Source organism: Thermobia domestica, chromosome 16 (assembly GCF_964235325.1).
Source record: "Thermobia domestica chromosome 16, izTheDome1.hap1.1, whole genome shotgun sequence".
In the NCBI taxonomy this organism is placed as follows: Eukaryota; Metazoa; Arthropoda; class Insecta; order Zygentoma; family Lepismatidae; genus Thermobia; species Thermobia domestica.
This window is the reverse complement of record NC_137469.1, coordinates 69,721,829-69,749,567: the sequence shown is the minus strand read 5'-3', so window position 1 is coordinate 69,749,567 and position 27,739 is coordinate 69,721,829. Positions and strand designations below refer to the sequence as shown.

Genomic DNA, 27,739 nt, shown 5'->3' with positions numbered 1-27,739 from the left:
TTCCCTCAGAATCCGTCTCCGAATGGGAGTAATTTTAACTCGCAAATCACGAAGAATTTCCTCACATAGCAAGATAACATCGATGCACAAGGCGCCAGTGCATTGCAATACATAATTGAAGAAACTGTCACATGTTTTTCCCTTAGGTAAATTTTGTCATCTTTAGGTTGCAGTTTTTTTTTTTTTTTTTTAGTTTATTATTTGAGTAAATTTAGCATTCATTTTTATATATTTCACTTATAATACGAAATGATGATGTCTTTAGGTTACGAATATTTTATTTAAAGTTTATTATGCGAGAAAATTCAGCAATGAAAGAATGCTTTTTATAATCAGGGTTGTAGTGCCAAATTATTCTGTGCCGGAGCGCATAATGGTGGAGAGGAGAGAACCAAAAACGCAATTTTAAGCATAAACACAAAGTTAAAACCAAATAATGAAAATTTTTTTAATATTGTATAGTGAAACAGTATACATAACAGAAAAAAAAACATTTTCATGAAAGAAAATTAACTCTTTCCGGTAAGGTAAGGAGGATAAATGACTCTACAGGAAAGTAAAATTAAGGATGACAAACCTTGATAGATAGTAGATATATGGTAGCTTAGTAGGTACGAACAAAGTAAAGGCAAGTAGCCTAATTAATTAATGTTCTGTTTCCTTTGAACATACATCTAAAGGTTTATTTATTTATTTATTTATTTATTTATTTATTTTACTTCATCTTCCCTGAAGTACGAGATTTTTTTCTTGATTCTGTACCCGACACAGAGTGTCGCTTCCCTCTCAAACTGTGCCGGAGTGTCGCTCCACTCCTCTCTGGTTCCACTACACCCCTCCTTATAATATGAAAACCTCTTACCCTGTGAGTAATGGTAATACGCAAACTTCAAAACATTTATTACGAGTTACATCTATAGGCGAGAATATTTAGATATTTTAAATTATTATTATAAATGCAAGAGATCTCAGTCTGTCACGCTGTTTAACAATCAGGCTAATAGTTGTCGCTAGTTTCGCTGCCTTCTACCGGACGCCAAGAGATGTCGTTAGCATGCAGGCAATTGACGGACGAGCCAAAGAGTTGAACCAGCTATTTCTACGTATTTCTAGTTGTACGTTCCATATTATGACCTGTAGGCAGCGCCGTAACTTAAACTTTTTTGGGGGGAAGCATTAATACGCGTATTTGGGCCCCTAGAAAAAGTTTTCCTAATTCTTGGGCCCCTCTTTCCATCTTTCTCATACTCTTTATGGTCTCCCGTAGCCTGTGGGGCCCTTCCGCACGGCAAAGTATGCGGGGTCGTTAGTTACGCCCTGGGACCGTTCCATACATGACAAATTAATTAAGGAAAAAATATTGTCAAATCTCAAAGCTATACGAATAAATATTATTTCTAGGGCCCCTATATATATATATATATATATATATATATATATATATATATATATATATATATATATATATATATATATATATATATATCGAATTGGACCCCACGATTCATTTTTGTTTTATTTACCTTTTGTGTGCTGTTTTGATTATGTAATGTAGTGAACCTGTTTGATGATTTATTTATAATTTCGTGTTCGTATCGTATATGGAGTAAGAAAATTTTGCCTTAAAATGGGCCCCCCTGCCCACCACAAGTTACGTCCCTGCCTGTAGGCTAAAATTTTATGATTACGTCGGAGAAATACGGTAGTGTATGCTTGCCTTAAGGGAGACGGATGATTAATAAAATGATTGTGAAAGAATTAATGGAAAGATAATGTGGGAGCTGATAGGAAAACCCCAAGAAAATCATGGATACAGTGTTGTCCAATACAAATTCATATGACCTAGAATCTTTCCAGACTCCTCGCAACACAGGAACGTCCCCTTCATTCTCACTAATATATATCAACAGGGGTAAAAGTGAAGCTGAAAAGGTAGGTAGGTGGACGCATGACGTCACGCTGTCCCCCGTGCCTATCTTTGCCCTTTTTTTTTTTTTTAGAAAGTTGGGAGATGCAAGATATTTTCTGGAAGTGAGGGGACAAAGCCTCCCCGCGTTCCCAATCACTTTTACCCCCTGTATATGAGGAGTACTTATTGATGTAGCGGTTCCTAGTTCGATCGGAGGCCGTATTATTTTGTAGTAGACAACTTAGTTTTTTTTTTTTTTTTTTTTTTTTTTTTCGGGTTCACTTTTCCGTCTGTCACATTTCGCTCCACTAAGTCTTCCCCAATCTCTCACTTTCATTAAGTTTGTCTTCTTTAGCCTACATGGCAAAATCATAAATAATATAAAACGAAAGATTCTTTCTTTTTTTTGACACCTGCAAAGCACAACAAAATCCCTAACAGTCCCATACGACACTGGATTTCGAGTATTTTTAAAATTAAAAGAAAAATCAATATGGACTTCTAAAGAATCTCACATTTCACCTTTTCTCGCAGAATTTTTGTATTAATTTCCGTCATTAATACGTCACGTCAAAATTCTTCCAACACCAAAAGTTATTATGGTATGAAACAGTAGCGTATGCAGAATTTCATCGGGAGGAGAGGGGTACAAGCTCCCAAGTTCATATCGTTTCGGAATTTTTGTATGTAATATATATATCGGCCATTGACGCAACTGCTACGTCCAGGCTTTAAATCTTAATAGCTCAGCCCCTAATTAAGCTAGTGTTCCTGAAGGATGAAGTTTTCCGCCAATATGCGTTTTTATGTATGTGGGGGCACCACGGCGGAGAGAGGTAAAGATCGTGTTTTTTGCATCAGGTTTTTTTGGGGGGGGTCATTCTCCTCCCTCTGGGGGTATACTCACAAAAAATGGTATGTGAAGCAATAAAGTAGTCCATTATATGGTAATACCCTGTATGTGTACTTGCTGCTTATATGGGGAGAGGAGGGCGGGAATTGCACAAATTTACCTGGTTGGAAATCGGTGTTTTATAAGCTTTCCAATGATGTATCAATCATGACCGTGTTAAAAATAAGGGTTACCAGGGCCCCCAACGTGAGTCTGATTTCGTTCAAATCCCTGGCGGACGTAGAAAGATTAAAATCTGGAAACTCATCCTTTGCGTACCCACTGGTATGCAGTACTTGAACAAAGATGACTGACGAGTAGGATCAGTGGCACTGAAACTAGCTTTGGGGCAACTCCGCAAAACTAAAGCTAGGTTGTCATGCTGCAAGAATCTTGTGGCTGTCATTAAAAAAATCTTGCAATCCTACAATATTTCTCCATGTAAACGTAGTCTTGAAAGGGACATACAACTATTTTTTCATCTTGAAAAGAGTTAAAACCATAAGCTGGGTTGTCACTTTACAAGAATATTGTAGCTATCATTAAAAAAATCTTGTAGGCCAATCTTTTTATTTACTGTTTACACGTTACAACTTTCTGAAAGCAAGCCATCTCCACCCATGCAGCACTGCACTCTAGTGGACAAATAGTGAACCTTCTCATGTATTTTGACGCGCTTCCTCTCCCCGTCCAAAACAATACGTTGCTTCGGAAGCGGCGAAACTTTTTTTTCTTCTTTGTCGGCAGGTGCTAGCAGATAGCAAGCAAGACGACCAAAAAAAGTTGCGCATGGTTTAACTCCTTGCAAGATGAAAAATGTATGTTCCTTTCAAGACTGTGTTTACATGGAGAAATATTGTAGGGTTGCAAGATTTTTTTGTGACAGCTACAAGATTCTTGTAAAGTGACAATCCAGCTTATGGTTTGACTCCTTGCAAGATGAAAAAATTGTTGCATGTCCCGATCAAGACTAAGTTACATGGAGAAATATTGTAGGGTTGCAAGAGAATTTTTTTTAATGACAGCTACAAGATTCTTGCAGCATGACAATCTTAGCTTAACTAACAAACAAAACCAAGCTCAAATCGGGTTTGACTTTACGCTTCCTCCCCCCCCGCATCATGGGGTCTGCGGTATTTTATTGCCTCCACCGAGTAGGACGTGTTTAACTGCTAATTTATGATCAGGAAATTGCACCACAGAACAAAACTTTAAGTATAAAGGTATTCACTAAACAATTTTGCTAAAATCAGTTTACTGCAAAAATTAGCAGATATCGATAGCTTGCAGTCAAATCACAACTACTATTGATATAACATATTGCAGGGGCGGATCCAGGGGGAAATCGCATCCCCTTCCCCAGAAGAGGAAACTTTCTTATTTTATATATAAATAAAATCCATCTCCAGAGTTAGGAGCTCTTAACAGTGGCTCTAAGTAGTAGTATTACAACCACCTCCCCCCCCCCAGAAGTCTGTCCTTGGATCCGCCTCTGCCATATTGTGATATTGAAAAGGCGCACTGATCTTTGACATTAGCCCAAATATAATCTGGCTTCTCTTTATTAGACAACTTGAGTAATGTAATAAAAAGTACCTATACATTTCTTGTGCATTTCAATAATTGTCTTTCTGCGTTTGTAATTAGACATAAGACATTTATCTACTGACCCTTTGCCCAATGCTTTAAAAGTCCACTTTGTGCTGATTGAGAAACGTCTTAGTGATAGACACATGTGTCACTTGGAGTGTGAAGAAAAACAAAATTCTTTTCAACGAAAGGGAAATCCCACATAGAGTCAGCAAGCAAGGAAAACATTCCGTCATTTCGTACTTTTCTTAGAAGCCTTTTCCAACAGAAGGAAAAGTCGTGCTAAACAAAACTAGGATGGTGCGCAGCGTGAGTTGTCATATCAGTGTTTCTAACTACATCGAATTGTCCAGAGATTTTTTTCTTTAAAGTAACTGCACGTTCTTAATGCTATCTAAACAACATTTAGTTAGTTCAGTATAATATAATAATCATATTTAGATCGATTATCTCGGCTGACTTTGTTAATGGAATTAATCTATTAACATCGTAACGGGGAACTATGACTTTACATTCGTTCGTTACTCCACATGTCTTGAACGAAATCTTTTATATATATAGCTATCTCTTGCAAAAATATATATATAGAGCGGTTGTCTATCCCGAATTCGTTAATGAAGTGAATCCGTCAACTTCTTCACGGATAACTGTGAATTTAATGGTTTTGACCCATATGCTATTTTCTACTATTGAAACAAAAATGTATAACTGCAGAATGCTAGAAGTTACACGTCACTCAATTAGATGACAGCAAACATCATCCAGTGGCTGACATCTACCGGATGAAATTGAAACTTTTATTCGTGACCCTCTTTATTGTCTTGACAAAGTTTATTTCGAATTTAACCCCTCAGTGGTAGAGTGTTCTCCCTTTGGTGCATGGGGTCCTGGGTTCGATCCCAGCTCGCGCCAAGTGAGCTTTGTGTTCGACAAACACCATGTGCGTGGCTTTTGTCGAAGTTCTTCCGTTTCCCCCCACTTTCTTCATTCCATCTCATTCCATCATTTCATTCATTTCTCATCCCCGTCTCCTTAAGCCTCGCCGGCATTACCGTGGGACGTAAAACTTAGATTTCATTTCATTACCAAAGATAGCTGGATTACAGGACTATGTTTCATCAAAGTGGGGAAGTTCAGACATATTCTGCGAAATTCCGTTTAGAGGGGAGTTTGTTAATCTGTCGCAAATAGATTTGAAGCCACCATCGAATTGGCAGCAAGAAAGAAAGGTTCTTTCTTTGGGGAGGGGGATTTATAGAACTAAGTAAGCACTCGATTCACAAAATGGATTTTTTTTAACTTTCAATTTTAATGTAAAACTATTAACCTTTATCAAAATAACTTACTTTTATCTTGATAATGTCCCTTAATTAAGAATCGGAAGATAAGTTTACCGCTTCTCAACATATTATCTCCAAATAAACATAATACAACGTCAGTAAATTTCACTTATCGTGCTGATAAGATGTGCGAAAAGTTTATTATGATACTTATTATTTTATACAACATGTTCAGGATATTTTTGTAAGTTTGAAACCTGAATCACTTATACATAAGCCCGTGTGAAGATAATCGTACCGTAGAGAGAACTGTCTTTAATCAAAGATTCCTTCCCTTTCCAAATCTCTCTCACACACACTCTCTCTCTTTTCGTTCTTGACTCTTAAGTAAGCTAGACTTTCCTGTTTAGCAGTCAGGAGGTCCCGGTTCAAATCCCGGAGTCGGTCATCCGAACTGATGTTTTCAGGCTTATCCGAGTACAAATAGGTGGTAGAATTCCTTCTAAAATTCTTTCTATCTTGTTAATGTTTTCCAGCTCCCTCGTGGCTAAGCACTTAGCGTCCACGCCTTTGATGTGAGAGATCCGGTTGATTCCCGGCTGGAGCTATTGTGGTTCAAAACCCTCGTTAAGGTGTAGGTCTACGTCCCATATAGCGTCGCTGCTGAAAGAGAGACTACACGTAAATCAAAATCAAATTGTTAATGTTTCCGATCTAACACGGCTTAAAATATTGAATACGTGCGCTTTTTTTTTTTCTAAATAGTGTATTGCAAGATATTGACATTTTTAAAGTTTTCTTTCGAATGAAGTAAAATTTTAATGTTTTTATTTTACTGATTTTTGCGAATGAAGTTTTGTATTGTATCATTTTTAATATTCAATAATCGAATTCCGTTTTATATTGATCTGTAATGCAAATTACCTTTTTGGAGGAAGCCTTGCGGTATTTTATCTAAACTTGAAGAAGAAATAAGTAAAATCAAACTATTAAAAATTCCAGTTTGTCAGAGAAAGCGGATGAAATAAATCCCCATTTGAATCAATGAGTTAAAAACAAAGATGGCGTAGGTACTCGATGCCGTTAATGTTGCTGACTGAACTTCATTAGTAAAAAAAAAAAAAAAAAAAGTTGCGTGGTTGCTTTGAAAATATTGGTTTTCAGTAAATAAATTAAGATATATGAGTTGGTAACATTGTTCTGCTTGCGCACGAGCACTGAAAGAGTAGAGGAAGCGCGCGACAAGGCAGAGCGTTCGCATTCGTGCAAGTGCATCCAGTGACGCGAAATTTTACGAAATGGAGTAAAGAATATATAGCCTCTTTTATGAAAGAAAGTAAAGTTTAGCAATTGAGGGAAGTTTGACACATATCTTTCTATGATGTTGACACATGGTGCGGATACTGCCACGAACTTCTTTTGGATAGTGTTGTGTTTTAATGTGAGTGTTTACAAATTTTGTGCTTGAAAAAAAGAAAATACTGTGCGGACTTTTACTCTTTCAATGCTGATTGACCTGTTGAATTAGGCACCTGTTTATATTGGGACGGAATTCTATAGATCTGGTAAGACTTTATAAACTAGGATTTTAGTTAATAATTTTACATTTCTTTTAGTTGCAATGTTTTAAAACTTGCTGTTGCTAGATTTTAATTTACTCAGTAAGGAAAGAAATAAAGGTAATTTGTATGTCAAAACTTATTATTCTAATAGCTTAAATACATGCGGCCATATGTCTGTAATCTTCAAATGTTATTTGGACGTTGTTCAGTTTAAACTTCGACTGCGCGTTGCCAGTTTTACTCTTCAATAATTTACTTCACTTTTACTTTTTTATTTCCCTTTATTTTTTTAAATATTGACTAGTAGGTGCTAAAACAGTGACCCCAGAGGGTTGACATAGTCTCCCGATTTCCCTCTAGACCAGCGTTTCCCAACCGGTGTGCCGTGAATGGGTCGCTGGTTGCCGCGAGGAAATCGAAACACAATTATTAATTCTATAGCAATCAAATTGCAAAACATAGGGAAAAAATGTACATTTGTATTTCACATTACTATGAACCTCTTCATACTGTGTTACTTTTCTGTATATTTTTTATGTTGAAAAAAATATTTATCATTGTTATGGTCATTATTGCTTCTTTACTGTTGCAAATTATTTCATAACTAGAAATTTTAAAAATATCATTCAATCTTTTCGACAAAGCAAACATGCATGCAAATTACCTACATTTGTGTTTTAAAAGTAAGAGATTTGTTTGTTCGTCGGGAGAAACCAGTGATTGACCTTTCTTCTCTGTGAGAAGGAAGTCAGTAGAGAAAAGTACTACGGTATTTTATATTTACAAATAATAATATCTAGGAATATGCCGCGAGAATTCAAGTTACACCCGGAGTGTGCTGCAAGTTGAAAAAGGTTGGGAAACACTGCTCTAGACACATAATGTAGATCAAGGAATATTAAAAACTATCCTTTTCGATATTACAAGAAAAAAGAAAACTCCCAAAAAGTTCAGTGGATAGCCTATATCTTGGTTCAAGTGGCTGTGGAGGGAAGAGGAGGCATGAGTGAAGAAAACCTTCTCGTAATGTAATGCTTCGACACAGGTAGATCGCTTACTTGAATATCCATAACCGCCAACATATGTTAGAGAGAGGGTGGTGCAAATTATAGAAACAGGTGAAGAGGTAATTACATATGACTGGCTGTGCAGGGTGCTTTCAGTGCAATTAATTTGATGTGATGAAAAAAAAAAAATACTGGTCCGAGAAAATTTGCCGCCCTGTCCATGATGGCCTGTGTGTTTAATGCGGCTCTGGGTGGAAGATAAGATAATTCTAGTTTTCTACCGTGAAATTTCACACATAGGTCACCAGGTAGGGATGTCCAGCCCCATTGGTCCATGATCATCCTCTTCCTAAATTCACCGGACATGTTCCCTCGGTTTTAAGTTTACTCAATGGTTCAAAAACATCTCCAACCATTCACAGAAAGGATGGGATTGTGGACTAGTGATAAGTTTCTTTACTAGACCACGTAATTCGGGGGTCCCATGCAGGCCCGTATCTAGGGAAGTCTAGGGGGGCCGAGCCCCCTAAATTTTTGCGGCCCCCCCTGAAATTTTCACGGTAGGCTTGCAAATGAACTATAATATGGTGATGAACTATAATATTTTTGGATCGGGCTCCCCCTAACTTCAGCCGGCCCCCCTACATTTTTGGGCTGGCTACCGGCATGGTCCCATGCCAAAACGGACTAACTATATATATTCTTTGACGAAATTGAGAGTGGCATTTTTGTGAATGAGTTTTATAATGCCTGAATGAACGTTTGTAGCTTTTTTTTTTAGTTTACTAAGAGATGAAGTAAATTGTGACGAATGATAAAATTTTCAGTTCTCAACACGAATAAGTCTCTCAATTTCGTCAAAAATGTAGCTAATCTGGTTTGTTCCTCATCCTCCCCCTACAACGACTCACCAAAGGTGGTCGCCAACCCTGGTTCGGCTAATAACATAAGTAAATCTTTAGTGGCCGTAATTGTTCACACCTTAAAATATCTTCCGTAATTATATCCACTAGTATTCTCACCTTTTATACTGAAATTACAAGTCGATGATGAGTAGTAAATAATTTATTCGTTGATTCTCTTTTAACGTATATTCATACAAACTGTTTTGCAATCAAACATGTTAATTATGTGTCTATAAACAACTACCTAGCAACCAATTATACAATAATGTATATTTCTTACATATATTAAAAACATTCTTCTTTTGTTATTTTTAAATTAACATTATATCAGGTATAGTGCTTATGTAGAAGCACTTTCTGCCCAAAAATACAGGTAATTATCAATCGATACAAAGTATCTCGTTGTACCCCCATTTCCCCTCGAGCCCTAAAGTTTTAATGGGACATTCGCGTCATGAGCTCTTTGTGGTTTTTAGGCACGATATGCTAAACATTTTTTTTTCCTTTTAAAGGAAGAAGAGAAAAAAGAGCAATATTTACCATGTATTTTTCGTGCTTAGCCTCTCATTATCTCGTTTTGATAATCTAATCACACATTTCTCTTATGATCGTTAAACAAAATGTTAAATATGCATTATCACAGAAACCATGGTTTGTTTATGTAGTGTAATGCTAAAGGTGTTCTAAAAGCATACAGCAAATTGCTGCAAAATGATAATTTGTTAGCTAATGGTACGGATAAAGAGTGTCTTATCTTTGGATAATATTTTAGGTAAAATGTAAGTGTTTGTGAAAATGTTAGGCTATATTTCGTTAGCCATACTTGCTAAATATCATAATGAGGAGCTTAATGATGGTCAGTTCAGTTCACCCCAATATGTAGCCTGATTCTCGTACAGCATCAATTTGTCTACAGAGGAATTAGTTTTTTCTCTATCTTCTGAAAAACTACTCATGAGGTTTTTAGGCCCTAGCATATTATTTTATCGAGCTGAATAACATCTCTGATCTTTAGACATTTTTTCTTCCATTAAATTTGCTCTACTTTCTCTGTCTTTTCCCACTTATGTGGGTCGATAATTCGGATGAGTCATCTCCATAAGACGAGGGGTCGCGGTAGCTCAGTGGTAGAGCGTTCACCTCTGGTGAATGAGATCCTTCGTTCGATCCCAGCTCGTTCCAAGTGAGCTTCATAGTCATGTGCATGGATTTCCTCAAGGTTCTCCCACTTTCTTCGTTCCACCATTTCATTCATTTCTCATCAGTCTCCTTTAAGCCTAGCCGGCATAACTATGGGACTTAAAATTTTGAGATTTCATTTCATTTCATCTCCATAAAACCCTATCCTGGAATTCTTCCCATGTTGCATCTTTCTCACTGAAATCATTCCTAGCCATATCCATCAATTTTCTTCTTCGTCTCCCTTTATCTCTCTTCCCATCTACTTCCATTGCCATCACTCTTGATCACATAGTCGTTTGTTCTTATTAGATGGCCGTACCAATGCAGTCTTCCTTCTTGGATCTTCTTAGATAATGTCTATAACCAGGGGTAAAAGTGGATCTGAAAAGGTAGGGGGACGGTAGGTAGCGGCATGACGTCACGCCGTCCCCTTGCCTATCTTTGCCCATTGTAGTTTTTTAGGATATTTTTTCGAAGCGGGGGGACGGCGTTCCCCCTCACTTTTACCCCTGTCTATAACCTTAGCTGTTCCCCTTACTCTCATTCCTCACTGTTTCCTGTTGCATGTAGCGCAACATTCTCATTTCGGTATCATTCAATCTTTTTTTCTGTACTTTCCTGCTAAGCACATCATTGCTGACCTAAGCAATGTTTTGTAAATCATCCCTTTTGTATACCGGGATTCTGTGGTCACACAAAACTCCACATACTTTTCTTCCAATTTTATCATTAAAAAAAAAAAAAAAAAAAAAAAAAAACTTTATGAATGCATTCTATAAAATACAGTACCAACAGAAATTGCCCCCCTCCCAAGAACACTCATGTTTATGACGTGTCGTATATCTAGGGCAGGTAATTCCAGATTCGATTCTTAGTAAGAGTAAAATTTTTGACGTTCTGGCCTTTGTATTTCGTTAAACTAATGCATTATTTAGTACTTTGCAATAGACCATGCTTAGTTACCTACTCTCGTCCGAATATTTTCATTGTTCATGCATCAGTGATTGTGATCAGGGAATGAAAATAAGGTAGTCTTTCGGAGGAGCGGCAATCCTTTTACTCCCAAACAGATCTAATTCTATGCTATTTGTACAATTTTAAATTTCTTTGGGTCTAGATGGAAGTAACCCTCAGGATTTTTCCACTCTCGTTGTCACCCCCCCCCCTCCCTCAGCTTTTCCTGTCGTCGTCATTGATTTGGCTTGAGGTCTTTTCATGACTGTCACTGAGTGGTTTTCTATGGAATTTCCTCTCGTCCTACCCACTTCTGATATGCTTACTGGCCTCTCAACACTTCGCATTACAATTTGGATAAACTCGTATATGTAGGCAAAATGGAAATCCCCGTTGAAGTTTAATCCTGTAAATAGGAGGCGAAGGACATGTCATAGAGTACATCTTACATTATTTTGTGCATTATAGTTAGGGAAAAAAAAAATGGTTTCACAGTATGAATCTACGGTAGACTTCTGAATGCCGGAGAGGCAGTAGGCATTAAGTCTTCATCCCGGCGAAATTAAAATGCCGCTAATTTTACAGTAATTATGTGATATCTTCAAATAGATAAAAGATAATTGAAATATGGAACAAGAGCGCCCTAGACAATATTATTTTGCGTGAGGTACCGTTATCACAAGTCACCTAGTGGCTTTCCGTTTTCAGCTGTTTAGAAACGCGAAAATAAATGCCGATTTTCAAAATGGCTCGAAATCGAAAGCAGATAAGCGAGTCGTGAAAATGGTTTCTCAAGTAAAATAATATATAGGGCGCTCTTGTTCCAGATTTCGATTATCTTTTATCTATTTGAAGATATCACATAATTACTGTAAAATTAGCGGACTTCCATTAATCATCCGTCTCCTTTAGCCTAAAGGACGTAAAAGTAGAAGTGTCCATTGAGGGAGCCCATGTGCTGACCATATATTCAACTAGAACTCCTGGATCTAGTGGGTTTTAACGATTGCAAGTTCGGTTTATGTAATAGACGTTAAATTTTATCCCCTGCTTCCCTGTAAAAACCACAGCATATCTGACAAACTTCTTATCTTTGCGGTTTCGAGTTGTTTGCTAAAGTTAATATGAGTAATACAATTCACCTTGAACTTTCCTGCCCTCTGCAAGCAAATGGGATGAGGGTAAAAGCTTGAATTTTGCTCAGGAAATGTATAAACTTACACGGGCGTGAAGTAATTGTTGCATGTTGTTGTAGTCCTGTTCATGTTGCGAGGAAGATAAAAACCGGAAATTGTATGGAGCTACCCCCCTCTCCCTTTACTCCCCTCCCCACTCTGTTATAAGAGATTAACTGGTTTTTGTGAGTCACTGGAACATAATGAATCATACAGGAGTTACGGAGGATATTGTCTTTCTCAAAGCAAATATCGTTCCTTTTTGAAACTTCAGAGTTTCCTATAAATCAAGAAAAATATAGACATTGCTTAATAAGGTCCCCATGGACTGTACTGTGGAATGATGAACGCATTCTGGTACGTACAATAAGCTATATCAGGAATGATTTCAGCAATCTTGTATCTGGTGGGAGTTTAGTATGTTGCACTTAATTCACATTCTTTTCATAAAAAATGGAATTATCAGTAAAAAATAATAATAAAAAAAAATAGTAGTAGACGGAAAAGTGAAATCTTTCATCCGCACAGAAATTCTGGAGCCAGTATCATCCGTTCTGACATTTAACAATGCATCTTGTGCGAATATGCCAGTTTATTGATTTATCAAATGTATGGGGCATGTGATCCTTAGGAACATCTGTATCCATGTGTATAATATGGGATTCGACTTCTTTGAGAACACTGAAATGACCTGCTCATCTGTTGATATCCCTGGTTTATTCACCAGTTTCCCCTGAATTTTTGGATGTTTCCTTAAGAAACTGTACCTAACAGGCGAACAGACGGATGGTCTTGCAGATGAGCCAATTCTTATATGTTGGGCGACATTTTTAAAAGTATATATAAGCAACATTGAAGAACTGACTGATTTCATCATTTGTTTATATATAGAATTTCTATCTCAAGTCCGATTTTGATGCGATTTATGGCAAATGATCAAGGATGGGAAATTATGGGGAGCGACCAACACAGGGGGTGGATCCTGGAGGTCCGGATCCCCCGAAATCATTTTTTTGTTTGTAAATTTAGTCTAACTTTAGGGGTCATTTTACAAATGTTAATATAATTCATCCTCCTATTGAATTTGGGACCCCCCCCCCCATGGGAATGCTTTTAGGCTTAAATTCTTCCCGGCTAATAAACAACGCTTTTTTTTTTTTTTTTTTTTTTTAAAGCCAATATCAGTGTACCTTACAATTGAAATAGAATGTTTTGCTCAGCAAATAGTTTAAGTATATACAAAGCAAAGCTTCTACTTATGGACAATATTTTATATTTCAACTAATCTTGTTTAAAATATGAATGTTGTGCTTGAACTCGGTCTGGACCCGCTGGTTAGTCCTTGGTTACGCCACTGAGGAAAAAAAATATTTATATAGAGGTATTGCTCCATAATAGCACCTCTTCTACGTATTGAAATATCTAGTATATTTTGTCAGAAGGGAGCCACGATCCCTTGCTTTTGAGAATTGAAAGAATCTTCCTTGTGCTACAACAGTGTTATGGACATTTAAAATTCGATTTTTTTTTTCCTTTTCAGAATTTATAGTATGGCTTGTTTAAATGCTATATACACTGTTTGCAAATAGGCTATTGTGATTTCACTCTTACGAAGGCAGCTGTTACGGTATAATTTGTTTCCATAGTTTTTATCAGATGCTATTTTCTTTCCGAGTTTCGTATTTTGACAACAAACATGTAATTCCGGCTAACATTCCCCAGGGGTTAGTGACCTCAGTCGGACAGAGGGAGAAAGAGATCGATTCCTCTTGGATCAATTGTTTGTAGACACTTTCATTCATTCAGAAGGGTGGTTGTTCAGTGCGTCCGTCGTATAACTGTGTCATGACAGGTGTTTTTATTTTTAAATGGAAAGTGAGAGAAAAGAACATGTCCCTCTACCGGGAGAACTTTGCAAACAGGAAGAGAAGCGTGTAGTACATATTGTGTCCATCAACCTTGTATTGACAACGTGTTTCCCTTGATGTTATGTATGATCAGAAACAGTGTTGCTAAACACTCCCAAATTAACATGCGTACCATAATTTAGAATATGGGTTGAATTGATGTCAGAGGAATGTTTCTTTTCAGCAGCGGTGGCTCAGTGGTAGAGCGTTCACCTTCTGTGCTTGGGGTCCCTGGTTCGATCCCAGCTCGCGCCGTGTAGACTTTGTGGTGGACAAACAGCGTGCTCGTAGGTTTTCTCGGGGTTCTCCCCGGGGGCGCGGTGGCTCAGTGGTAGAGCGTTCACCTCTGGTGCTTGGGGTCCCGGGTTCGATCCCAGCCTCCAAGTGAACTTTGTGGTGGACAAACACAGTGTTCGTGGGTTTTCTCGGGGTTCTCCCGTTTCCTCCCACTTTCTTCATTCCGCCATTTTATTCATTCCTCATAATCAGTCTCCTTTAGCCTAACCGTCATAATCGTGGGACGTAAAACTCAAAGATTTCATTTTTTTCCTTTTCAGCAGCGAGGGTATATAATATGAGATCGTGTCTGCCGTTAAAGTAGAGTCCGAGGCAGAAGTATCCTTACCAGGAATCGAAGTCAGAACCAAATGTGCAGAAGGCACTTGTGCTAGGTACTCGGTACGAAGAGGCACGTAAATGAGTTATTGCATGAGCACACACAAGTATCTAAGGTTAGAATGGTATCTTTTAGTTGACGTCCCATGTTATGCCCTTTAAGCTAAGGGAGACGGATGATTGAAGGGAGAATCTGTGAAATAAGAATGGGGGAGGAAACGGGAGTACCGGAGAAAACCTACGGGCACGGTATTGTATCATCACAAACTACTACTCCGGGGATCGAACCCGGGGCTCTACGCACCAGAGGTAAGCGCTCTACCACTGAGCCATTATACTCCCCTAGGTTAGAATTCTAAGACGAGCTGCGCCCAGAAAAAAGTGGCTGTTTTGCCTACAGACAGGGCCGTGCCGTGGAAAATCAGCGCCCGGGACGAGAGTATACGACGGCGCCCCCATACATATATTCCAAGCAATTTTTCCTTTTTTCTCCTGAATTTTTCGCCCCTTACCTCGGCGCCCGGGGCCGTTGTCCCGCTCGCCCCCCCACGGCATGGCCCTGCCTACAGATAGATATACAATATTATTAGCATTTAACAAAAACAAGCGTAAAGATGATAAATATGCTAATCGATATATCTCATTGAGCTGAACAAAAATGATATGGATAACAGAATAAAAGTAAATTCTCATGCTTAGTTCACCAGAAAAATAATAAAACTGATACTGAAGTATATATTCATTATGATTCTAGCAAGATAATAATACAATGTGGACTACAGGGTGAGTCATAAGTCTCGATACAAATGATAATACTACACTACAGTTATAAAATATGTTCCACATGTTTCTCTTGCATGTCATCTTGTATGGAGACTTACTACCTGGAAAATCAAAAATAAACATTAGTCATCTTGTATGAAGACATGACTCACCCTGTATATATGTGGTTAATATTATATGCCAAAATTATGGTTAACACTTGAAATTTAATTTCTATATTTAACTGTATTATACATAAAGTTGCAGGGGCGTAATAAAGGACCTGCAGACCCCGCATTGCGGGGGGCCCCCAAGCTATTAGGGGGGCCCAAATCGTGAAGTGGGACGTAGAGAAGCAGCCCCACTCCACACTGTCTGCGGAAGGACCCCCTCCAAGTCTTTAGTTATGCCACTGCAAAATGACACTCTTAAAGATAAATTTTGATGCGTAGTTTTCGAGAAAAAAACTAGGTTTAAAATGCTAAAAGTTGCCAATCTCATCCAGTTTGTCGTTTTATTCTGCGTATATAGTAATTTTATGTCTATGTATCGTATATAAAAATACATACTATTGAGTAGCAGGTTGTATCTATTGCTTGATTTCTCCGAATATTGACTTTTAGCAGTGAAACACACAAACCTAACAGTGACACACTATTTCTTGTAAATAAAATAGAGGAACTTGAAATTAGAGCTTAACTGTATGACGTGAGGAAACTTCTATATTGAGTCTTTCTTGTACCAAGCCAGTCCGCCGCCACTGATTATAATATATGTCTAACTGATGAGCTAGAGTTTATGCTTCTATTTTTTTCTTGGTCTACCAAAACATTTACCCGGAGCTTCACGATACTTTGTTTCCGCACATCTTGCACTTCTATTTTATTTTTCGTACAGTATCCTGTGGAGCCTGTTGCTGTTATTGAAGTACCCTATCATCACCACCTGTTTGTTTCTTTTCGTGCAAAAACTTTTCTTAAAAACTTCGTTTTTTCGATCATTCTTAGGATGTTGATATACAGCGGACTCTTTTTAATTCGAACTTGGATAATTCGAATTATTGGATAATTCGAACAAACGTTTATTCCCCTTGAAAACTGTATTAAAAACAATGGTAAAAAAAAAAAAAAAAAAAAATCGTGGGTAAATCGAACATGTGAACCTCCTGTTTGGATAATTCGAAGTATTTACAGTGGAAAAATTTGCAGTGTTCGACAAATTGCAAATAGAACAATGTAATTTCAACTGGTTTTTATTTACCTGTTATCTTACCCTGCAGCGACCATGAGAAAGAGAAATTTTGTTGATATCATCTAAGCTGGACTCCCTCCCGTTATAGAGAATCCGGCAGAAGATGGTTGGTACGCATCTCGCCACCACCTCAATGAACTGGAAGTGTCCATCCCTTCTGTAGAAATGTCAATGACCTTGAGCCCTGTCCTCCACTAGTAAATGACTTGCAAGAACGAGATATTTGTGCAATTCTTTTTAACTTAACTAAAACAGTGACTAAAAGGTAAGAAGATTCGTTTGTGATCTATTGGCGTGCATTATACACAATGTCGAATCGCAGCACTTATTCTAATTCCTTATGAAAATGTGCTTTATAGGTAAGGTGCATTTCATATTAGTTTTTCATATACAGTACAGTTATTTTGTTCCCTTGCTTTTACTTTAAAATGAGAGTTTTTGGTTAATTCGAATTTTGGATGATTCGAATATTTTCTTATCCCCTTGGACTTCGAAATAAAGAGACTCCACTGTATTTTTTTTTTTTTTTTTTTTTTTGCACGAAATATTTTCTCAAAACTTGCTTTTTCGAAAGCCATCAGCTGTGATGAATTCAGGGTGTTATGAATTCCGGGTCATTTCTCGAATCGTGTTTAACCTGAGTTATCAATAATCCCCCCCCCCCTCAGTACTATGTTTATCCTCCGTTTATTCAAAATTCTTCTCCGGGTGAAATTTTCCGAAACTACCACTGATCAGTTTATAATCTTAGCATGTCAGCGACCAACTACGTAATGCGAGAAACATGTTTGATCTATTCAGTGGCGGATCCAGGATATGATCAAGGGAGGGGCTAAACTATAGTTTGCCGCTTTATACAGTGTATACCTGATAGTCTAGGGGGGTTATAGCCTCTATAGCCCCCTTTGGATCCATGCCCCTGGATCTATTGATATTTTACTCGTAATTTCTTTGAAACGATAAACTTTCGGAATAGTGACCTGCATTTTCCCATCATTAATTTGCCTTGATCTACAAAATATATAACCTTACAACCCTGAAGGATGTAATTAAATTGACAATATCTTGAAATTTTTTTAAAGCAGTGTCGATAAAACACGACTATTTCATATTTTTACGTGCTATACTGATAGCAAATTCTTTTGATGAAAGTAGTGTATATATATTTTTTTTATCTTTTTAAGAAAATAGAAAATCATACCTCCCAGTAAATTCATATACCTATTTCATATAAAAGACATAGATCTTGTTCTTATATTATTAACAACGATCTGATTATATTCAACGTGTTCACGGTAAATTCGTTAGTGTGTCCGTAATCGTGATAAAGTCTGTTTTACTTTCTTGTTTGAATTGGTCAGAGACCTGTCCTAGAAGCCCACTTCCAGTTGAAATACGATAATGTCACACGATCTGTTAAGAAAAATGCATGGAAAATCAATGAACAGCAAGTTTTTTTTGTTTTTTTTTTCTCGTTATTGTAGGAGTATAAGATTTCCTTTCACGATTTGTAAATAAAATGTATGCATCTTGAAGGTTAACTTGACCTACTCAATCCAAGTTAGTCACTTTTTTTCTTAAATAAGTAAATAAAAATAACAAATCGTGTAAATTGTTAGTCAAATTTATTATTTTTTTCAAATATGAAACTGATCTTGTGAGCAAGCATAATAAACTGGATACATTGACTATTTCAAACTATTTCTCCAGAGAGAAATTCAATACACAGAGAGTTAAAATAGTACTGCAAAAATTCTGCTGACAGTTGAGCACAATCGGAGATTTTCTCCTAAGGGGGGGGGGGGCTCCCTGAAATTATCAATCACTGGACATGTATTTCCGTGATCACTTTTCGGATGGATAAGTAGTAATATCCTTTTTTTTTTTTTTTTTTTTTTTTTTTTTTTTTTTTTAAACCCTTTTAGGATTTCCACTTTTTGAGGTAAATTTTAGAGTTTGTCAAACAATTACTGCTTCCTTACTACATACAGGGTGTCCAATAAACAATGCAACCCGGAGTTTGGGATAGAACTTTTGAACCTGAAGTGATACACAAATAATGGTTATACCAACATGAAGCCTTGTTCATGCATGTATTTTTAAACTAGGAAGCAACGATTGAAGTACACTAGGAACCACACAGTGTTGCCAGATGTAACCGAAGATGTATTATTATTATTATTATTATTATTATTATTATTATTATTATTATTATTATTATTATTATTTTTGCAAAACATGTAAATTGACTCATAACTCATACGTATGGATGTTCTGTCATTAATTTTCAGTTTGTTTAGTTGGAGTAGCTTGCAAAATATGGAGTAGAAAAAAGAATTTTTCATTTCCACCTATAACTAATCGGATGAGGCCTCTGTAAGGGGGAACTGGGGAAATCGTAGTTTTCATAAATTAACACTTTGAATTAGCAATCCTGCTGATATTTCAGTGCATGAAAAGGTGTGTTAAGGATCTGTGTACATTATGCAATTCCTGAAAACAACGAAAAATAAACTTTGAAATTATCATGATAAAACGTTTACTGACATGCCTCCGCCCCTACTTGACGCCGCCGAGTTGACCATCCGGTTCCAAAACACATCTGGGATGTTCTTTGGTCCATGCTTGATTTGACCAATTAAAAAAAAAATGGCTTAGATACCTGTTATAGGACCTAAATAAGCAGTCGAAGACAACACTACGCCATGTTAACAAGTTAGCATAAATCCTTAAAGGGTTAAGGGACACATGTTTGGTTAAAAATAAAATAAGGGAGAGAGTGGACGCAAATCTACTTATAGATGAGTCAGATATTGATTTCGTCACTGTTGTTTTAAGTGCAAGCTTCCAAAACTTTAACATTTTTGATTCGAAACAATACGTATGCTTAGTGAGTATAGCGTAGGCTGGTGTGTGTGTTTAACTTTATTGCCTTGTAAATGAGTTTCCTTACCTTCCTTGTCTTTGATACATTTGCCTGTTCTTTCGGAAATTGAAATCAAACTAGCAAATATCTCTTTCATTATAAGGTTAATATTTACCGGTCAGCGAAAGCTATTGTTTACTAGGGTTATCATGAAACAGACAGACGGACACACAATTACCGACATGGGCAGACCCAGGAGACTTGAGGGGAGGGAGGAGCGGTAGGTTGTAATACTGCTACTTAGAGCTACTTTTAAGAGCTCCAAACTCTGGGATGGATTTTATTTATATATAAAATAAGAAGTTTGCTCTTCTACAGGGAGGAGGGGGCGATTGCTCCCCAGGATCCGCTCCTGATTACCGGTTAAATCGAATATGGTAGCTCGCTTCAATTATAGTAGTCTATATTTGAGTAGTTGTCACTGCTGAAGAGAGGACAGTCTATCATGGAAGTAAGGGTTCATGGAGTTTTTAATGCCTAATGTGCAAGAATGAAAGGCAAACTGACAACTACAAATCCTTGTAAACAAGGCTGAATCTGTTGATCTTGTTTTCCAGTGGTCAAAACCCAGATTCAAGTTTTTTGTCAAGTCTTTGAAACATTTCAATGTTAATTATGTGAAAGTAATATCACGAGATAATTTCATAATACCGCATGGCTATATGGATTGTATACGTAGTTAAGGTTGTGTAGGTGTTCAGCGGACAATGTGTACAAAATTAGAGTGAAATTAATTTTCTCAATTTTTTAGTTACTAATTTAGGGATTGATGCATTCTGCGTCAGTTTTATTTACAGATACCTTAAGTTACAATGTTACGCGTTGCTTTAATGCATAAGTGGCCAAACGCTTGAATGTATTTACCGTGAGCTAATGCACATTGTTTTTGTTAACTCACGGTTTGAAATTATTCCTTGACTATTGATTCTACGACAAAAATAGTTATGAAATTTACTATATACAATAATGACTATTACTTGTAATAGTTTCGGAGATATTTTTTTTGTGAAGCATACATGAAAGTGTATAGTAATAAACAGTGCGGCAGTTTGAAATCGAGACTGGAGCTGTAGAAAAGAAAAAGTGAACATAGAAAGTTTCTTTCTTTGAATTATTCAAAGTACGACCCTCCTGCCCCTGCGTCCATACATCGTTACATCCTGGCCGTCAGTGCATAGAAAGATTGCCGGTAGTCCTTTTGTAGAATGATGTTGAAAACCCTTGTCGTAGCCCTCTTGATGGCCGTTACATCATTGAAGTACGAAAGTCTGAGTGCAGACTTGAGTTAAAAAAAAAAAAAAAAAAAAAAAATCGCACGGGACCAGATCTGGTGAATAGGGAAGGTGGGACAACATACAGATCCCCTGTTGAGACAAAAAGTCTTGCACAATCATTGCCTTGAGACTTTGAGCATTATCATGAAGCAGACGCCATTGAACATTACTTCCATACTCGGGCCTCACACGCGTGATACGTTGCAGTAATCGCTTCAATACCTCAAGATAAAATGAAGCATTAACTGTGTGTCCTGTAGGCACAAATTTCGTATCGACTTAATGCCCTTACTATGAGGGGGGGGGGGGAAGAGAGAGCAATTGATTTAGATTTTGACAGGCGCAGTTTTTGTTGTTGTTGGGGAGGAGGAGGGCTTGTGGAGAGTTAGTAGACTTCCACTCTGACGTTTTGTCGACGTGCCAATTGAAAAATTCATGTATCATCCCCTAGTAACGATACCATATTCAGGAGGAGGTTAAGGTCCCTATTGGCGGTAGCAATCAGTTCTTTCCAGTATAATCAACCATGTCCCTTTCTTGTTCATTTATTAAGAAATGAGGTACAAAACTGACTCAGGCCTTCCTCTTGTTAAGATCGTGGACTATCATTTGCCGCACAGTTTATTTACGTGCAACACCTTAGCAAGTATTCGCAGTGTCGCATTTCGGTCTTACAGGATGTACCCACCTTCTCCACCATTCCTACGTTCTCACTGTCCTTGCTACGCCCGGATTAACAAAAGGTAGGATCGCTCACTTCCAACTATACACACCATCACTATGTAGTTCATTCTTCACAGCGAGGTAAGTAATCTCCGAAACGGTTACTTTTACGAGAAAACTTAATAGAACCATTCTTGTAGCAAATTTTCTTTTAATATCTAGTCTTGTCGTAGGCCCAATAGTTTACAACACTTTTCAGGAAAAAGTTTCTACTTTTGAAACGAAATAATATTTTTAGCAGGGGTCAAATCAACGTGAACTTTTGAGATTGTTTAGAACTACAATATTAAGACCCACAGAAAAATTTAACCTTCTGGAAATTTTTCTGCATTAATTTCCTAATTTGACTGGACTGTAAGGAGTTTCTTCTTTTTTTCCTTTTCTTTCTTTTCTTTTTTTTTAGTAGTAGTAATAGTAGCTGGTCCGTTAATTAGATCCTAGGCCTGTTTTTCATATGAATTAGTGAAAACATTATAGTGTACAATATTTATACTTGGTTCCTAGTAGTTAAGTTGGCTGTGCTGGCGCAAGATTCTTGTACTTTAAAAATAGAAAAGAAGTCTGTTAACACATAAGATATTTCCCCCCTTTTATCAACTGCATAAACCTGTAACACTTGATGTCTTTGTTTGAAAATTTTGCAATTATCTCAGGAGCTGGCTTATAACTTATTCGTTAGTTTACTTAGTCTACATTACATAAAATAAATAAGTACACAATGCAGTCTATGTACATTTTATTGACAAGGAAATTAGATATCGTTAATATAAAATGAGTGAAGGAAAAGTATACGAGCTACAAGGAAAATTCTCATCTTCAGTTTACGCGCGCGTTTGTGTGTGTGTGTGTGTCTGTATGTATGTTTAGGGAGTTAGGTAGTTTGTGTGGAGTTTCCTCCTCACATATGCGTGTTTCGCCAGAGTACGAAGTTCGTATCTGAAACTAAAATACTGCATCTTATAGACCCTGTTTTACTATTAAATATTTTATGTTGATGTGGTAGTTGCTGCAAAGTTTTATTCCCTGGAATGAATTATATTAATTAGATTTTGTTAGCCGAAATTTGAAAAGTGTAGACTCCTAAATGTATAGATATTCTCGTATCGTACGAGTGAAAATTCCCATTATTTTCAAAAAATATTGTGAGACTTGTATATATTTTGGAAACAATGTCATATATAAAGTGGCATAGGTAATATGCTTAGGCTTTCAAACAAAAGTCTACTAGATGCAAAACTTACCCAAAATATACTGTAATTTTGTATTTTGACAATGGATAAAAGATTACACGATATACCATACTGTGTCGTAACCTTTAGTCTTTCTTATTATACTTTAGGTTTCTCTGAATAATATTTAACACGTTAAATGTGTTAAAATATATTTATTACAAAGCTTAACTACCAGTTGCTGACTACCCACTCACTACACACACAGACTACTCTACTTCTTATGACAGGCAATGTTGCCAGTCCTACATTACAATACAATATATTGTGAAACTAGTGATAGATAACATTTTGTTTAATTTACGAAATTAAAATAGCCTTCCGTGTAACGTCTTAGGTAGTTCCGTTCGTAGGCTTATTTCATCACACTTGTCAAATATCCAGTCACTAAAAAAAAGTCATTGTTGAATAGTATGGAAAGAATTCTTATATAATTCATTATTAGGTTAATGAATGAAATTTCTTAGCTGGTTTTATTTTCATTGAGACAAAGCTCATTACTCATAGAATGTCTTTTCTTTGTATACTTTCAGACAATGAAGCTCAAATCCTTGCGGATGCCGTTGCTACTTAGTTTTATCTTATTAGTTGCCACCGTGAGGTATGCAGGAAGTTACTCCATGGGTGCTCCAGACACTGCTTGCAACTCAATGAAACCTAATCATGGAGAAGCTGAACCTCAGAGTGGACAAAACCCTTACACTGTGATAGTATCTGCCAAACAAATCATACAAGGTCAAAAAGTGCGAGTTACCTTAAAATCTCCTATCGATGTGAAATTTGCCGGGTTTTTAGTGCAAGCTAAGTCTCAAACGCAACCTAATACAGCATCACTTGGTACGTTTAGTGTTGCTGAAAATTTAGGAAAACCTTTAACTTGTGGATCAGGGTTTCATGTAAGTAAATTAATCATTAATTTATTATTTTGTTTATAAAGATCTTGTTTAATCTGATTAATCAATCATTACATTCAGGAAATAACGTATATTTAGGTTAAATTTTAGGGTCAAATTGAAATCTATCTTAGCTGTTGATGCTAGTGCGTTATTATTATTATTATTATTATTATTATTATTATTATTTATAATAAAAATATCAAACAAGTGTGTCGTGATGTCCCGGACGTTCAGTAAAATGTGTCCTCAGTCAAAAAAAAAAAAAAAAAAGTTGAACTATTGGTCTATGCCAAAGTGAATACGCGGTACAAGGCTGTGTTTGCTGCATTGCTCACAGCACTCTGTACTTCAGCTCGGCTGGTCCTGTCTTCTGGTCACTGAGCTCCCATAAGAGAGTTCCCTACTCTTGTTCTTATCAGTTAGTGCAGCGTTTCTTAAACTTTATTAGTCAATGTTCTACGCACAGACACCCCTATTCTTATCCCCTTCGAAAGCAAATTTGCGTGTATATATATATTATCAATACCAGGATACATTTCTGTAATAATAATAATAATAATAATAATAATAATAATAATAATAATAATTAGTAGTAGTAGTAGTAGTAGTAAAACACATGCTTTAATTTTATATTAATGAAAGACGATAACTCTATTTAAGCGATTAAAATTTGTATAATCTTGTGACTGTTTTTCGATACCTGGGTAATATTATTAGTCATGATATAAATTGTGAACGTGAAATAAAAGTAAGGATAGGAATGGCGAAGGAAGCCTTTAGGAGGAACTAAAGTCTGTTTTGTAGAACTTAAAGAGAGTTGGGGAAAAGGCTCATAAAATGCTTCGTGTGGAGTATTGTACTATATGGGGCAGAAACATGGAAATTACGCAAAAATAATGAAAAATGACTGGAAGCATTCAAAATGTGGGTGTGAAGAAGAATGGAGAGAATTAACTGGGTCCAGTGGAAAACGAATGAGTGGGTGTTAGGAAGTGGGCTAGAAAAGAGCAACTTTAGATACTATTAAGAAGAGGAAGAGAAACTGGTTGGGACATTGGCTTAGGAGCTATATCATGAGACGCGACCTAGAGGGTATGGTGGCAGGAAAGAGGGAAGGGGGCGAAGAACACTACAGTTAATAGACGATTTCAAAACAGAGAAATCGTACGTGAAGACTAAGAGATTACCGGAAGATCATGGAAGTTTCTCAGTTACAGCAAGTGACCTGCCAATAATGATAGAATACCTATTATGATGATTATTATTATTATATAATATATTGTGTATATACGATCTCTGCCTGTTTGAGAGTTTCAGCTGTAATATGTATACACATTTAACTTCTATTCATTTATATATTTATTTATTCAACTTATGTTCAATCTGAGGACCTCAAAGGCATACATTTAGGACCATTTGTGGCCCGCTGAGTTAGAGAAATAATTATTCATAGTATGTAAATTTGAGGTATTTTCTTTACTAACAAATGGATCTGTTTTTCAATAGAATTCAGTAACTCACAAGGATAAAAGTTTGAAGAAATCCGTTGATGTTGAATGGCAGTCACCGTCGGATTTCGAGGGCGATGTAGTTTTCAAGTAAGTAACCGAAAAAATATAGTTACTACATTATATTATTTATTTACTTTTTTTTTCACTGTAGTCACTAAGTCAATTACTGCTTCTGCAGAGGGCCTAGTTTCCTGGATTTCCAATTTTTTAATGGACGAGTTATACAAAAAATCAAGTACGCAACACAGACAAATGATATATGAAAACCACAACTTGATCGGTTACGACCAGCATAAAAGAACGTGTTTCAGAAACTATATAGAAACAGTGCTGTCCTGGTCACGATCTTGACTAATAATAGTCTAAATTTAAGCTGAATGTTTTCTACTTCTAATTCTACTATCTCTACCTTGCGTATCCTTTTGATAATGTTTTACACTGTATAGTCGAAATCGTGTTTTCCCCACTGTTAGATTTTAATTTGCCAGTAGTACAGGGAAAAATTTACTAATTTGAATAAAGCTTTCTTAGTACAGAACTTTTAATTGTCTATACTAGTGGTAGGTAGTTCCGGAAGAACACATTACAGTTCTCTGTACTAGTAATGGATAGTCCGGAACGATTCGTTTCAAAAGAATCGAATCTCCAAAAGAAACCAGATTGATTTTGGCGGAATCAAAAGACCAATTCGCTCAGTGTAGTAGACGGATTGTCAGTGAATTTGGCTGATGGAAGCAGATTACGAACGAAGACCCAGTTGATGGATTGATATGGGTGGAATCTTGACAAAAGCAATAGTTCAGAAAACGTCATCTTTGTATGACAAGGAAACAAATAGTAAACCTATTGCACATATTCATAAAAGCCAAAACTATCAGTCTTCGTTTCTGTGACCCTTGTTTGTATATAACAAACTAGAGAGAATCCAACTTTTTGCGTTGCAACATGTTAATCCCTCCTTGTACTCTTCTGCTTCTTTTTCCTCTCCCCCTTCTCAAAAACTAACTTTAGAATAAAGTCTCTATTGATAAGTGGTTTGACTTCTTTTGCTGAGAGGAGAGATCATATTGGAAAACCATGGGAACTCGGAATCGAAAACCATGGGAATTCAATTGATCGTAACCAAGGATTTAGTCCATATGAAAAATCGAATCTTTGTTTGAAGGAATCAAATTGGAAAATCAAGGGAATCACTCCTGCAACTTAATGGAACCAAAGAGTTCAGTTAGCAGCAATGAATCCTTGTTTGAAATTGATTGAAAGGAATAGATTTAGGAAAATTCAAGCACATCACTATTCTGTAAGATACCAAAACCGTATTCAGGTTGCTAAATTTTTTCCGAAGTTACTGGCAAAAGAAAATTTAGTAGTGAACAGAACACTTTTTACTTTTGTCTTTCTTTCTAGTGTATAACGAAATTGAGATTTTTACAATGGCAGTTCCTGTTTGTTTATCAAGCAAAACCTTTATGCGTTCCCCAGAATTCATTCTTTTACTCCGAGCTTGGAAATGTTTGGACATAATCTTATTTCTTTTTCATATATTCATGCATCGATATCAATACTAATCTGTAGAGCCCATCAAAGCTTTAGTAGAAACACTAGTTGATCTTTATATTTCAGTGCTACTTTCGTCCAGAACTACAGTACCTATTGGTTAGGAATAACGTCTGATTCTATTGAAGTAAGGAAAAGATCGGCGAGTGATCCTCCTCCTCCGCCAACCACAGAATCTCCGGAAACAACCAGAACGAGAACTAGTACCTCAACAACTACACCAGAGCCACCACCAAATGTTAGTGATCATGAAGAGGTAAGTTTTTTCTGTTCTGATAACAGTCTAGTTATTAGAGATAAGCTTAATATTTGTAAGCAGTAGTAACAATTATCCTACTGGCATAATTTTCTTTTTCACGTTAAACCTACCATGTATACGCGTAAGTTTCCCATGGTTTTGTGTCATTGTGTAAATAGAAATGCAATCTTTTAGGCAACATACCCTCAACATATTTCGATAGCCAGTATGTAGTCAAAATTGTAATAAAACATACCGCCTCTGCTTTCTTTTCCCCACTTCGAACACTGAGCTATACTATTTGGAATCGAAATGGCAACTTTTGAAAACTTGCACTGTCGTTGTCACCGAATGTGACGAACTTACTTCACCAATCCGTTGCACTGTTGCAGTA

At 36.7% G+C, this 27,739-nt stretch overlaps 1 protein-coding gene across 5 annotated transcripts in view; it reads left to right on the top strand.

Moving 5' to 3' along the window:
- The window catches only part of LOC145673137 (ferric reductase 1), a 209,094-nt gene that overhangs the window by 145,091 nt on the left and 36,264 nt on the right, over positions 1–27,739 (top strand). For 4 of the 5 annotated variants that reach the window (XM_081742547.1, XM_081742550.1, XM_081742545.1 and 1 more), the window contains exons 3-5: positions 23,677–24,039; positions 25,546–25,637; positions 27,174–27,363. In XM_081742547.1, coding sequence (XP_081598673.1) covers positions 23,680–24,039; positions 25,546–25,637; positions 27,174–27,363 — 642 coding nt within the window. In that variant the 5' untranslated portion in view covers positions 23,677–23,679. Of the gene's footprint in view, positions 1–6,903; positions 7,237–23,676; positions 24,040–25,545; positions 25,638–27,173; positions 27,364–27,739 lie in introns of those variants that run through there. The other variant, XM_081742546.1, reaches the window with a different exon arrangement.